Source organism: Sordaria macrospora, chromosome 1 (genome assembly GCF_033870435.1).
Source record: "Sordaria macrospora chromosome 1, complete sequence".
Lineage (NCBI taxonomy): Eukaryota > Fungi > Ascomycota > Sordariomycetes > Sordariales > Sordariaceae > Sordaria > Sordaria macrospora.
Window position 1 is genome coordinate 6,754,790 of NC_089371.1, and position 14,112 is coordinate 6,768,901.

A 14,112-nucleotide genomic window follows, 5' to 3' on the forward strand; every position below is an offset into this window, starting at 1 on the left:
CAAGGACTAATCTGCCTGCTCAAGTGTCTAATTTATTCATTAACAAGCACCAAAACACCGTCACTTGGACTGATACCGGCCGGAGTTGAATGATCCGTCTAGTCACCAAGTATGTGCAACCAACCGCGCGGTCACTCCACATTCAAACTGTCCTTGTGCAAGTATCGTGCAGGATATCATTCTGATCCTTACTGCCCGGTCCGTCTTTTCTGCCTAATCATTCACCACGCCATGTATCTCATCTTCATCTGGTGAAAGCCGTCAAGAGCTGAATAGAAGGGCAGCAGAGTTTGAAGTACTCGAGGGTTTCAGGAAGCAGATATCTTGAGGAGAAAACGAAATAGAATATGCGCCTTGAAGAAGACCTACGGGGACAAAAAGAAAACCCGAAAGGGTGTGATAAGAGGGAGGAGGTACAGGAAAATGGCAAAAAGAAGCAAGAAGAAAAAAAAACATACAACACCAGGGATTCGCTGGTCATCACCGACCCAACTACTAGGCTGGCGATTGGTAGCTTATCTATGGGAGAGCGGACGGGATCCCGAGTTTTCTACCATCTATGATCGTATGTGCTTGATTCGACGAAGGAATGGGCCCTAAGAATGAACCTCCCTCCACGCCCACGATGCAACCGCTCAACACAACACCCTCGGGACACTCGTCGCGATTGGGACCACCCCTTCCCTTGAACACTTCTTGTTTATAGAGTCACCTATTCATGGGACCATGAGTCTAGACTACACCTACGGTCAGAATGTCGGACCCCTCCCTGATCGTGAAATCCTTGCGCGAGTCTGACCGATCTGTTTCCACGATACCACAAGACATATCACGATTCTGCAACCGTCTTCCTACCCAAGCTCCCAAGCAAGTAGTCGTTGGACTTTATTACAATCAGCGAATAACATAGCATCAACAACTTGGTGCTGGGGGAGACGGTCAGCCGAAGTTTCAGATACTTCCCAGATCAAGAAATCACGGTTGAGTGCAGCCAATGATAACGAGACCAAATTGGGAGGTTTTTATATGAGATACAGATGAAAGTCTCGCCCAGTTCCTTGACACCTCCTCCCGAAGGCTCGCCCCCTCCCCACCCCCAACCAGCCCTATGGAAGCCCCCCCCTTATTCATCACGAATTCGAGCCAGGATCTTGAGCACCAATGTCAGCAGTTGCTCCTCTTTGTCAAAATCAGGATGCATATGGACAAGGCTTACATCCTCCAACTCGTCAAGACGCTGGCGAAGGCGCAGCAGGCGCTTGCCACCGAAGTGGGCCCAGAGACAGAAGACTGGGAAGCCAAACCGGAGAAAGTCGAACAACACCCGGACGCCCTTGGTCTCAGAGACGAGCTTGCCGGGGAGGTATAATGCTATGGCCGTCAAGCCCACAGTCGCTAAAGACAACCACCACGAATGTTAGGACAAATTCCAGAATCAGATGAAAGCCTCGAGTTCGGATCAAAACTATGTTTGTAGACGCCTTACAGAGATAGGCCGCAAGGAGTGCCTAGGGCGCGAGCACGAGGAACCACCGCTCGAGGCGGGGCAGGGATTCCACGTACATCTTTTCGACGGGAGTCATGCGAATGCCTCTGAGGCGGGTCATCAAGGACACCATGGTTGAAGAAATTTAGGGGTTTTTTTTTTTTGGGTCGGACGAAAGTTTGTCTTGAAAGTTTGGTCGGATGGAAAGATTGCTTGGGAGTCGGTTTGCTTGATCAGATTAAAGTTGGAGAGTCGAAAAGAGACTGAGATAACTCGGTGCGACTGGTTTTGGATTCGGATCAGATGAAATCCCCACACGGCAAACACTAAAGCACTTTCCTTCCCAAGTGTACGACTGGGTCCTGCCGTCGAAAATGTTTCCATCGTTTGTTCTTTCCTCGCACCCCTCAAGTCGAGCGACAAGAGATCACATACGTCACAGCTAATCTCGTAAGGTAGGTCCCGATTGGATCCCTTCCGTAACGGCTTTTGCTTGCGCTACATTGCTTTCCTCCGATTTGAACGGCCAGGTCAAAGTTTTGCCCATGTGGTCCCTTTTTTCATTTTTTTTCCATCATCATGAAGTATACCACGAGGTTGATGACGCATCTTCAGCGTTATGAAGGGCCTGACCCGGTTTGAAGACCTCGTGTGGGGTGTCAGAACTGAACAGCCATCGTGATGAATGTCCCTTCCCCAACTGCGGGAAAGCTTGCTCAATGAATGGAGTTCCCATCATTCTCTTCTTTCCTCAAGACACTCACGTCTCAAAGTGGAGTGCTGGTTGGTTTCGACCTTTGGGATAGAAAGAACTCCGCAGAACGAGATCGTACCCTGGGCTCTTACTTCCTTACTCTTCCCCTGTGGGTGATGGCCCCTGTCCTCTGATCTCAATCCAATCGGGTCTCATATGTTTTTTCTTTGTCTCTTTTCAGCCTTCACACTTCAATTCGTCTGATCAAACTCTCGTCCAAGCAAACTCTCACCTAACCAAGCCTCCGTTTTCTTCCAACAAATTTCCATCCGATCGGTAAAATCCAAGTATACGAAACGGTGGTAAAAAGAACCGAACAATGATAAATAGGCTCGCTTTAGCTACAGAAGACCGTGAAAAAACCACGATAGGGATCGTAAAATGTGAGCAATGCATTGGATAGAATACATCAGGGGTTGTTCTCTTAACAGGATGTATGTTGATTCCGTTCGAAGGCATGTTGAAGATGCTTGGATGGGTAATGTACTGACAATAACATGGTCGGTTAACGACAAATCCCCTCCATCTACTCTTCATCCTCTGCCTCAGCTTCGCGCTCCTCCTCGTCCTCAGCTTCCTACTTAGCCTCGAAATCATCCATGTCCTCTCCTCTATACCTAGCTCCTCGTGGTTGCCGTATATGTCGCAGCTTGTTGCATTGCCAACCATCTTCCATTTGTGCAGACAGGAGGAATGGTGGTATCAGGACAGTCGGAGTCCAGGGCCTGAATCTAGGCTTATTTGACCCGCCCACAGGACTGTTCTAGTGCTCCGACGGGTAGTAGTAGTGATGGGTCCTAGATGGACGTGTCGGGCAGTTCCTCTGTAGTAACGAGGGCGATATTCGGTTGAGGGGGTGGTTGTTTCAGGGCCCGACGGCGGCGACGAGTAGGGGCAGTGGCAGTGGCAGTGGTGTCCTCGCTCAGTACCGTGCGACAGAAATTTCTTACATCGGGGAACACCTCATCTGTTTTGGTGGGAGTCACGCTAGTGTTGATGAATTTGTTTTCGTATGGTAGAGAAGAATGGTTGCAAAGATACGAAGATGCCGCGATCATACGGAAACCCACCAAAAATATGCTCCCATCCACATTGCCTCCTAAGCCAGTCGACTTGAAGGGCCTCGCTCATAATTGCTGACCCTTCGCCATCGCCTCCGGCACAGAAGCATTTGAAGTCGGCGATGGTAACTTCTGCGGGGGTAGAAAGGCAGCGGTTATACTCTAGCGTCTGGTTTTCGTCTGCGAGTCCGCTGAGCCAGAACACGCTATTCACTATGGCTCCTTCGGCGCAGTGGGAGAGGTGGTACCGGGACAAGTCCGGAGGCCATTCCCACTCCGGGGGCAATGACCTCTCCTGGGCGGTAATGAGGCCGACGGCGGTGGCAATGGTGAGAATGAGTTTTTTCATGGTGACGAATTGGGAAAATAGCGATTTACCGGTGTCGGTTGGGAAGAGGGTTGATGGAAGTTGGAAATTCCAGGGACGTGAATGATGGAAGTGTGGTGGAGAAAGGAAAGAAGAAGGGAAGGAGGAAGACTGGTCATATATTTGTCCATCTGGAAAATGTTGGGTGTTTTCTTCTATTCTCACCATGCATAAGGCAGCGCCATCTGCATTTCGACTCACAGACTGCATGACTGTATGCAATTCTTCCTACTCTCCAAATTTACCATATCAAGTCCGGACCAAAGCAACATAGGACAGAGGACCGGAGACACTTGTTTTATTGGTTGTTGTCTTGATGTAAATGCGACGATTGTAGAAGGCACCCGCTGGGCGAGTGGTGCACTCGCTGTTTCCCAAGTTCCCGCTGCAGCGCAACCTCAAAGCATCCCCTTATCTTATCAACCTTATCGCGATAAGGGATATGGCCATCAAGGTTCTCCCCCATCTTGTCCGACTCCGTCCTCGGGCCCGGCATTTCCCCAAACCGATCAGTATCGCAGCTGCCTTGTAGACCTGACGAGTATGCGGACTTTCCCTCTTTACACTACAAAAAACCTCATCGCCAGAGGTACCAAAGAAAGAACCCAGTCCTCCCTTCCACCTCAGTGTGCCCCCTTTCCAGTTCAAGTGAACGGGCAACGCCTTCAAACCGATGGAGCCACCTGTCCCTCCAAGAAAGAATAGACCGGTTGGAAGGGGAAGGAAGTCCTAAAGATGAAAAACGTACTGGAAGATTGGAAGAGGGGAGGGTCGAAGAGGGAGGAGAGGAGGACTTTTCGAAATTGTTAAATTCAGCCCATTTCTGCCCTCCCCCATGTTTTTTTTTTTGTCTTCTTCTTCAGCTACGAGAGCCCGGTCAAAAGCACGCCCTTGGACGTTTTGTTTTGTCTGCTTCCGTCCCGACTTTTTTTGTTCTGTCGTCTGGTTTTTGCCATCGTCCAACCGCGTTCCCGTCTCACCCATCTCGAACTTCCGTCTCGCTTTCGTCCCAACTCTCATCCGAACTTCCATCCTGTCACGATGCCAAAATTCTGGCCAACCAACTGGTCTTTAGCCTGGCCGTTGTTCTCGCTCCCCCGGCTGTCCTGGCCCTCTTGGGTCCCGCAGTCCGTCCGCCGCTAGCCTTGGGCCGGATTGGTGCTGCCCTTGCTCTCTGTCCTGCTCTGTGAGTCCGCAATTAACATCAGCTACATGAAATCACTAGTGAGGTAGGCACTTAAGCTAACCAATTGCCTCTTTTTTGTAGGCTGTGCCATCAACCTAGGGATCTTTTTGGTGGCCGTGAACAAACCCACTGTTCCTAGGTAGTTGGCGGACCTGCCATACATCGCTGCAAGCACGACAACCGTCCTCGGGGCTTTGGTCGCCCTTTTCAAGCTGACGGGCCTCTTTTCGCCTGCTTGTAAGTGTTTGCGTTGTTGACATATTGTGTTGTGTCTTTTTGAGCTCGGATTGGTGGTACAATGCTAATGTTTTGAATGCCTATTCCAGTGATGATCTTCAGCGGCGCCAATGTGGCCTACCCGCTCCTTTGGGGTCATGCGCTTAATCCGGGTGATGTTGGGGTACCCTTCCAGGGTACTACCAATATCCATATCACGCCAGATATTACCTCTCCGAACATATATGGCTCTGTCTTCCGGTACTCTCACCCCAATACAACGGCCCGCAAGGAGATGGTTGGGAATGAAGCAATCATCCCGTCTTCATCGGTCACATCTGTGACCAATGCATCGTTTCCGCTCTCGTAAGTTCAAGCACATCCAAAAAAGCTATTTCGTACCTTGTGACCATAAACAGCTAACGTTGACTTAGGGGCTCGCATCTGGCGGACAATGCAACCAGACGATGGGCCAGGCTTACGACTTCTCTGGAGGGTCCCTTGGGCAAGATGCCTTGCCCCTGTTTATGATCAACATTACCGACGAATGGGACCTTGACGGCCACGCCATCCATGTGAACAGCGTCCGCAAGGCACATACCGGGTCTCGTCCAGGATAAATTAACGTGGACTGCAGCCCGGCCTGATTGCCAAGACCACGACATCGTCTGAAAGTACCAAGACCGTTTCCATTCGTCTCATTACTTTTCTTCTTCTCATTCGTCCTCAAGGCCATTCCTAGGTCCCAAAAGCCGTTTACAGCTTGACAGACTCTTCGGTGTCCTGTCGATTTGTCCTTAATATTGGGCTCTGGAGTACGCATTAATTTGTCCTGGACGAGCGGGCGCACCGGGAACTACCTCGTTTGGGGTTGCTTGCTCCGGCTCACGGTGGTAGACTGACCTACGACACCTTTTTGTCGTTGTTTCCTTCGGAGCCAAGCCAGCCGACCCCCCTCCTCTTCCCTCCCTCCACCCACACTCACCTCTTTTTTCGTCGTCTGGCCAACGACGATGCCCTCCCGATGTTCACGGAAATCGGGCAGAAACTCTTCAACACGGACTACCGGGCAGAATTCGACGGGCAGTGGTGGGTGTTTCGCGATAACCAGTCGGTTCATCGGGCCACAATTGGTTCCGGATACGGGGTACGGGCGGAAAACTACCGGACGGAACCGCAACTCCCTTGCAAGAGGGCGTTCAATTCGCCTGTTGGCAATATCATGGGGCTGTACAGCCAGCTGGCGTTTTGTTCCTCGGTCATTGCCGCGTTTGATGCCAACATCACCTCCACCACCAAGCTTTTTGGCACCAAGACCTCGAACCTTTGGCGTTGTGCCGAACCTTTGGCGTTGTGCCGAACCTTTGGCGTTGTGCCGACCCTCTCCACCGTACCACCCTCGCGCTCGCCCTCGTCACCCACGCCATTCAGGGCATCGCCATCTTCCTCATCTGTTTGGGGTGGGCAGAACTGCCCGAAAAGCACACGATGAGCCCGGTGGAGATGGCGAGGCTGAGGCTGTTGGAGCGGCCGAGGAAACCCCCGTCGTCGAGACCGTCTAAGTAGGGCGAGGGTGGAGGTAGAGAATGGGTTGGTGATTGTAGTATGGTTAGGGTTTGTCGAGTGGCAGTATTTTTGTGCGTCTTTGGTTCATTCTTCCGTCCGAGGTCAAATTCCATCCCATTATCAAGCCATGTTATAAAATGACGTGGTTGGCCCCCCGAACTCTGAGTCTTCTTTGTTTTTCCCGCATCTGTGAAACTCGCAGCTTATTGAGGTCTTGCTGAGTGTTGACCACAACGGTAAGTTGGTTGGAAGGGCAAGGTCGAGCTCAGCAATGCCCATCTGTGGAAGCAGGTCCGCGGGCCCCCTGCCTCGAACCAGAATGACATGGACGGACCAAGTAGGCTCGTCATGCTAGGTATCAGACCCTGCTAAAGGCCCAGGCGGCCGGTTGTGAGAACCTTGATGGCCATATCTTTATCGATAAAACCAATAAGATAAGCAATGTCTTGAAGAACCTACCCATGGTGAGTCGCTGCAATGCGGTGAGGTTGTTGGGGGTCTATCCAGCCGGGTCCTGTTTGACTGTCTCTGTGGCAGGGAGGAGGAATGTGAAAAATAAGGACGAGTGGAAGGGGTCAGGGGGTGCAGATAAGGATGGTCTTTGCTTGAAAGACGAAGGCATGGCGAACAAGGAGATGGGAGAGAGTAGTGAAGACTAGTGAGGAAGATTGATGGTATCGATTGCCTTGGTGAAAAAGAGAAAAACCCCAAGGAGTGCCAGACCTGCAGCTAAAACACCCCAAAGTCGAAGAAGAAGGTGGGGAGACGAATACAGTGGTCTCAGGTGTAAGGCAAACAGCAGCTGGTAGGAGTAGGCAGAGCCTTTGCTGGAACGGTGCTGAGGTCCTCATTAAGGATCATGATGTACTGCGCCGCTGGCAAGAATGGAGTTTGAGACATGGCCTTCCCCTACCAGTCGGAACCCAAGGTAAACGGTGGCGATGTCAAGCCAAATCTACGAGGCCTGAAGAAACAAACCTGAGCATATTAGCTACACTAAGCAATATCACCAAGATCAACCGTCCGACACTCTGAGCTGATCCCACCAACTCTGGCTGAGTCTCGAAGGCAGCGACCTATGCAGCAACATACAGATTGCGTCAAACTCTGATTTTCCGACTACCCCCAACTCAACAACATTACCAAGATCCTTCATGACTCTAGCTAAGTCTCGAAACCAGCGATGCAGCAACATAGGCAGACTGTGTCAATCAAACTCCGGATTTCCGACTACCCCCAACACTCTTCCAGGACAAATTAGCGTGGACTGCAGTTTGGCCAGACCAACAAAGCCACAGTACCGCCGCAAACACCAAGGCGTTTTTCATTACTGTCACTACTTTGACTCTTTTCTTTCATTCTCAAGACCATTTACTGCCCCGATAGCCGCTCAAAGCGTGACAAACTCTTTTGGTGTCTTGTCAATTTGCCATTGGCATCCAGCTCTGGGGTACGTATTAACTAATTCGTCCTGCCTCCGCTTTGTCGTCCCAATTGGCGCTTCTCTGTGGCGCTTCTCAGAGTCAAACTCAGCCACCGATTTTGCGCTAAAACACCACCAGGACACTCGGCCAAGAAATGGCCTTTCCATGGCCCAAAACTCGTGCGCTTGATTGCTTCCAAGCTGAAAATGACGAATTTGTTTAGCGATGAAAATTGCAACTGTTTGATGGTATTGTTGTTTTCAGCAAGGAAAGTGAAGAAGGAACATGGCCTTTGCCGTAGAAGGGGGAGATCCACTGCCGACCAGAACTTGGGCCAGTGGCACCTTGGGTCCGGAAAACCACAGTTGTTTGGGTTTTTGGTTCACGCCATGCCATGCCATGCCATGCTTCCCCCGCCCGCTGACCGAGCGCCGACCTACCAAATCGGCCACTCCCTGCAAGGGGAGTGAGGGTGTGCCTGATGTGAAAGCATCTTTCCACGTGCGCGTGGTGTCAAACAAGAATGTCAAAGCGAAATGGCAAGTTACCGAAATCGTCGCATGTTGATCGGTGTACCGCGTACTTGGGAAGCTTGAACCACCACAACTTTAACTGACATGACGGAACTCGACGATTCTCGAAACCCAATCAAATGAAATTGGTGAAATATGTCACTGATGGAGACTAGTTCCAGGGTCATTTACACTACACATGCGACGTCGAGATTCCCGCTCCAGCTGAAGGAGATCAACCCTATCCCAACCGATGTGCTGTTGACACTCTGACAGACGGCTTCTGGAAGGAATTGAAACAGAACATGGAAGACAAGACAATGGACACCTGTCAGACGAACGGTCGACGGCCCGGGCGGACGTCATTTCCGTTGGCGTACCCCTGACGATCGTTCAGGCACAAGAGAAAAAAGAGGAAAGCCGTTAAAACACACCCCCAGTGACCCCCTGGAAAGTCTTGGCTCATTGAAGCGGCCCCCCGGACTTTTTGTCGAGGATGATGCTGCCTTATCATCCCAATCTCATTCAATCAAGTTGTACCCGTGGGTATGAGGTTATACATACTTGCAGTTTGCGACATGTTCGGCTGGTTGCGTACGCGGGGTTCTGTCTGCGCGACATCAAAAGCTCGTGCCCCTGTACAAAACCGTCGAGGATGGAAATGATAGTACCTAATAGAGTGGACGGGAGGGAAAGCGGGAGTGCTTCGGGAGAGGTTCAAGATGGACATGATGTGCCAGCGGACGGATTGCTACCGTACTTGTATGTACCCTAACCGGCGCGACGGACTATTGGATGACATTGGATTTGGTCCCAATTCTATTCTCGGACGGGGCCCGGATGACGGCCATGGTTTGGTAAAATGGAAGCTGTACAGAATAAATACCCCTGGGCAAAGAAAGACGCTAGGGGAAAAAGCGAGCAGCCCCCCACCCCCCTGTTTGGCCCCATCGGCTCGCTCCATCCTGAAGCTCCACCCACGCGACGTTCATTCGACGAGCCCCATTTCCCAAATGCCTCACGACGCCTCGAAACAAGCGGACAGCGGCCTTCTTTTCTTCCTTTTCATTTCTTTGCCTCTTTTTGCTTCGTCTCCCGCTTCCCTTTCCCATCCCTGTCGCCCGCAAGGTTGTTGGTGGTTTGACGGATAGCAGCCTGCGCGTTGTTTATCGCCCGTTCTTTCTCTCCTGTCACTCTCTTTTCACACAGCAACACCCAAAGACAAGCAAGCTACCCATTTGGGTATCTGATCACTCTTTTTTTTTTTCCTTCTGTCTTTTAATCTTCCTTACTCTGTCGTCGCCAATTGGCTGTTCCAATTCGACCATCCCAACACAACAACACAACACAACACCATATCACGTTCATTTTACAACACTCCCGCGCCCGGATCGCGTAACGACGCCGAGAAGCTTGAAGACACTCGCTCGTAGTAGTCATTTGGATATTCAGTCAGCGCCCCTAGAGGACAGCAACATCGACAACCGGGACCAAGTCGCCAGGCCTCAACATCTTGAATACTATACCGTACACAATTCTTTTAGCCCCGTCGACATGGGCCTTTTATAGACAATTATCTTGATCAACAACAACCTTCTTTTCCGTCACACCTGGTGCTTCACCTGCCCAGGAATAGGTGATCTTGCATTGTCATCACAACAGCTGGGTTGGTGATAAGCTTTTCCTCTTTGCCGGCTGGTCGGTCGTCGGTTCTAATCAATTCATCTTGTGCAGTAATGTGTTTCTTGTAAACCTTCAAATCATTCGTTGATCCAGTCATTCGTTTATTACCTTCAAAATGGTATCGCTCTTCGGTATCAAGTTCGGCGATAAGAAAAAGGGGTACGCATCTTCCATCCCACGCCACCATTCCAGTGAGCACCCCCATGGACCACAATGATACTGATGGTGCAAACAGGAAGCTTGAAAGAGCAGCAGCAGTGGGGGACAACAGCTATGCGGATTCCGAGAAATCGGCATCCCTGAGAAGGGCCGTCACCAACGAAAGCAACCGATCCGATGCAGCGGCATCCCCCATTCTTCCTCCGCCGGGAACCGCTCCCTATGCGCACGGCGTCGGCGCCCAAAACCAGGCCACCTCGAGCATGTCCAACCTCGCCGACCCGCGGATCGACAGCCATTCCGACATCAAACACTATGCATCGGACATGAACCTACGGGCCAAGTTCGGCTCCATGAATGGGTCTTCGGCAAGCTTGGCACACGGCCCGGGTCCGGCTCTCTCGCCGCGCCCCCAAACAGCAAACGCCAAGAGCAAACCGTGGGACAACTCTGATCTTCCCGAAATTCCCACCATGAAGAAGGCCTCGACCGCACCTATTGCGCCCAGGTCCCCTTTGAGTCAGGTTGCCACAGATCTTCCAGCGCCCATGGACGCCAACGTTATTCACTCGCCGGTAAAGGAGAAGGTGGAGGCAACCGTGAGACTGGTTCAGTCAGATGAGGATGCGGAGGACGCGCTAGGAGCGATCTCAAAAGACCAGGAGGTTCTGGAGCGGAATGTTGCGGAGGAAAAGATCTCGGACGAGATGTCGCCCACTGAGCCTTTGGCAAGACCTCACTATATGTCTCCGCTAGACCCTCTCAATGGGCCAGGCCCGGTTTTGAAGAACATCGACGAGAGACCTAGTAGCCGGGGCGGCATGCAGGATGGACCGCCGGGCCCAGTGTGCAGAGGGAACATCGACGAAAGACCAGGTAGCCGAGGAGGAATGCATGGCGGACCTGGTGGCCCTGGACCGGTGTTTCGAGGCAACATTGACGAAAGACCTGGAAGTCGAGGTGGGATGCGTGATGGACCGGGTGGTCCCGCGCCAATCTTTCGTGGTAACATTGATCAGAGACCCGGTAGCCGAGGTGGCATGCCTATGAACGGCCCCAATGGCCCGAATGGTCCTAACGGCCCGCCCCGTCCTTTCCCACCCCATGGCCATGGTCCCCCTCGTCATGGACCACCAACACATGGTCTTCCACACCCCCCTGGACCTCGCACAGGACCTCCAGGACCCCGTGGACCCGGACCCCATCCGGGACCTCACCAAGGGCCTCACCCGGGGCCTCCGCGCCAAGGACCGCCTTACCGAGGACCGATGCCGCATCAGGGCCCTCCTCACCCGGGGACACCCAACCGAGGACCGCCACGCCAAGGACCCCCTCGCAACGGCATTCCTCCCCAGGGCACTCCCCGCCAAGGATCTCCTCATCAGGGAGCGCCTCAGCATGGATCTCCCCATGGCGCTCCTTATCGTGGAACCCCCCCTCCTCATGGACCGCCACGCGGGCCTCCTCCCCATGGGCCTCACCAGTCTGGTCCTCACCCTGGCCCTCACGGTCCCCCACATGGTCCCCATCATGGGCCTCCTGGACCTCTGCGTCCTGGACTTCTTCGCGGCCCCCCCCCTCATGGATCTCCCCGTCAAGGACCTCCGCGTCAGGGATCTCTGGCCCAGGGCCCTCCACATGCTGGCCCTACGCCACTTTCTGCGCCTAACAACAAGCCGCTCCCTCCGCCAAACAAGCCGCTTCCTCAGCAGCCCGGTGGACCTACACCCCTTACTGCGCCGAACAAGCCTCTTCCTCAACAACCAGGCATGGACACCCGTGGTCCTCTGCCGCAAGGACATGCGACTTTGGGGGATCTCCCACGCCTCCAGATTCCTGGTTCAGATAGCCGTCCTCAAAGTCCTGCTGTGAAGACTCCTAGCCCGGTCAAACGTAGCCAAGAGGAAGAAGCAAGCCCGAAAACTGTTCCCATGCCGGATACCGTCTTGTCGCCGACGACTGTGTCCGAGGCCGAAACCAGGGGCAACTCGCCATCGCCTCCGGAATCCATCACTGAACACCTGCTCGACGACGATGACTCAATTTTCTCCAGGCCGATTATCAAAACCCTCGGAGCGAGACGTGACACACTGACCATTATTTCTCCTCGAAGACACAGTCTCTCGATGAAGATTGAAGAACTGGAACGGAGCCTCATCGGTGCCCAGAAAGGTCGAAGCCTTGACGATCAGCAACGCAGCTTTGACGACAAGAGCCTGAGTTCTGCCAGCAGCATTTATAGCCAGTTACATTTGTCGGAAGATGAAGACGACGACGAGCCGATTCTGTCATCGATCCAGCCAGCGCCGCTGCGTACTCCCACAAAGACCAGCAACACGAACCCGATGATCGCCGACATGTTTTTCGAATCGCCGACAGCAGAAGACCCGCCAACTCCGATTGCCAAGGACGATCCCGAAACGCCCATCATCAGTGACCATCCAGGGTCATTCAGCAGTGCGGGCGGTAGCGGCTATGGAATGCCAACCCCGAGGCGAGGAGGACCACCAGCTGCAGCATTCAGAACTCGCCGCCCTGCTCTCGAAGAGTACAGCTTGTTCAGCGGCCGATCGACACCCGTTTCCCGCCCAGGACGATCAGACACGGCATCCACAACCGGCGGCAACATGAGCTCTCCGTACCCGGGCACCGCCGACAGCAGCACCTTCAACTCGCCCCAGCGTTCCAACACACCACAACTCTGGCATCCTCCTGCGCGACACAACCCGCCAACCCCGGCTCTGACTCCCGACCCCGAGCCATACCGACCAGCCGCCAGTCCGCTCGCCAATGCCGGCTTTAACTTTGACTTCGGCCCTCAACTGACCCCTTCCGTCCCGAGCCAGAACCTCAGCCCTAGCTCCACCTTCGGCGGCCCGACATCCGCTCCCTCCGTCACCACCACCACCGGCCCTTCAACCCCAGACTCAATGGTCGGCCCTGGTCCCGCCATCATCTCCCCCCTGAAGCCCGCTCCTCCCCGCTCCCCAACCCTCAACAGGCCGCACATCCCTGCGCCGCTCAACTTCAACTTTAGCCCCGACGTTGACTCCCGCAGCACCACCACTCCGCCCGCGATCGACGGCACCTTCGATGGACTCTACGAAGACGGCACAGGCGCAGGAGGCATAGGAACAAGACCCTCAACGGCGTTGGGCGCGCATAGACCACCGCCCATGACGCCCATCTTTGGCCAACATCCGCCCAGGGCACCGAGTAGGGCACAGACGCCCCTGCTTGGCGGTGCGGATGAAGACCCCGAGGAAGTGGCCAGGGTTTTGGGGATTGGTGTGGCGAGGGGGTTGAGCGTTAAGCAGCCGAAGCAGAGGGCGCCGGAACGGCCGCCTGTGCCGAACCCCACGTTGGTGGATGGGTTTGGGACTGGGATGATTTAGTGAGTGGGGGAAATTGGTGTAATGCACTGTAGATTGTGGGATAGAAGGAAGGGTGGTGCGATGGTGCATTTGAACTTGGTTTTCGCTTCATGTATAAACTTATTTGGCACTTGCTTTGGAGAAGGACGTGGAAGAAGGTTCGAGAGGGAAGAAGGTTCGAGAGGGAAGAAGGTTCGAGAGGGGGGGAAGAGGAGTGTACATTTTGCATATTTGTTCGCGTCATCATCGTTTCGGTCAATTTGGTTATTTTGGATATTTGTTAGAAGGGAAGGGACCAGGTACTCGTCAGGTTTAGAAGCATCC

The 14,112-nt window shown here is 53.3% G+C and overlaps 3 protein-coding genes across 3 annotated transcripts; 2 read left to right on the forward strand and 1 right to left on the reverse strand.

Annotated features, from left to right (window-relative positions):
* Positions 1 to 1,108: 1,108 nt before the first annotated feature.
* On the forward strand, positions 1,109 to 1,369 carry SMAC4_01236 (uncharacterized protein; the record flags this gene model as incomplete). Its single annotated transcript, XM_003352354.1, has 1 exon — positions 1,109 to 1,369. The coding sequence occupies one exon, from the start codon at positions 1,109 to 1,111 to the stop codon at positions 1,367 to 1,369; it is 261 nt and encodes an 86-aa protein (XP_003352402.1).
* Positions 1,370 to 2,567: 1,198 nt separating this feature from the next.
* SMAC4_01235 (uncharacterized protein) lies at positions 2,568 to 3,734 on the reverse strand. The gene is made up of 2 exons (XM_003352353.2): positions 3,311 to 3,734; positions 2,568 to 3,207 (listed from the first exon to the last, which is right to left on the reverse strand). The coding sequence occupies exons 1-2, from the start codon at positions 3,648 to 3,650 to the stop codon at positions 3,038 to 3,040; spliced, it is 510 nt and encodes a 169-aa protein (XP_003352401.1). The 5' UTR covers positions 3,651 to 3,734; the 3' UTR covers positions 2,568 to 3,037.
* A 5,875-nt stretch (positions 3,735 to 9,609) lies between these two features.
* On the forward strand, positions 9,610 to 14,112 carry SMAC4_12107 (uncharacterized protein). The gene is made up of 4 exons (XM_066091059.1): positions 9,610 to 10,238; positions 10,307 to 10,414; positions 10,491 to 13,980; positions 14,001 to 14,112. Exons 2-3 carry the CDS (start codon positions 10,371 to 10,373, stop codon positions 13,807 to 13,809), a joined length of 3,363 nt encoding a protein of 1,120 aa, XP_065945820.1. The 5' UTR covers positions 9,610 to 10,238; positions 10,307 to 10,370; the 3' UTR covers positions 13,810 to 13,980; positions 14,001 to 14,112.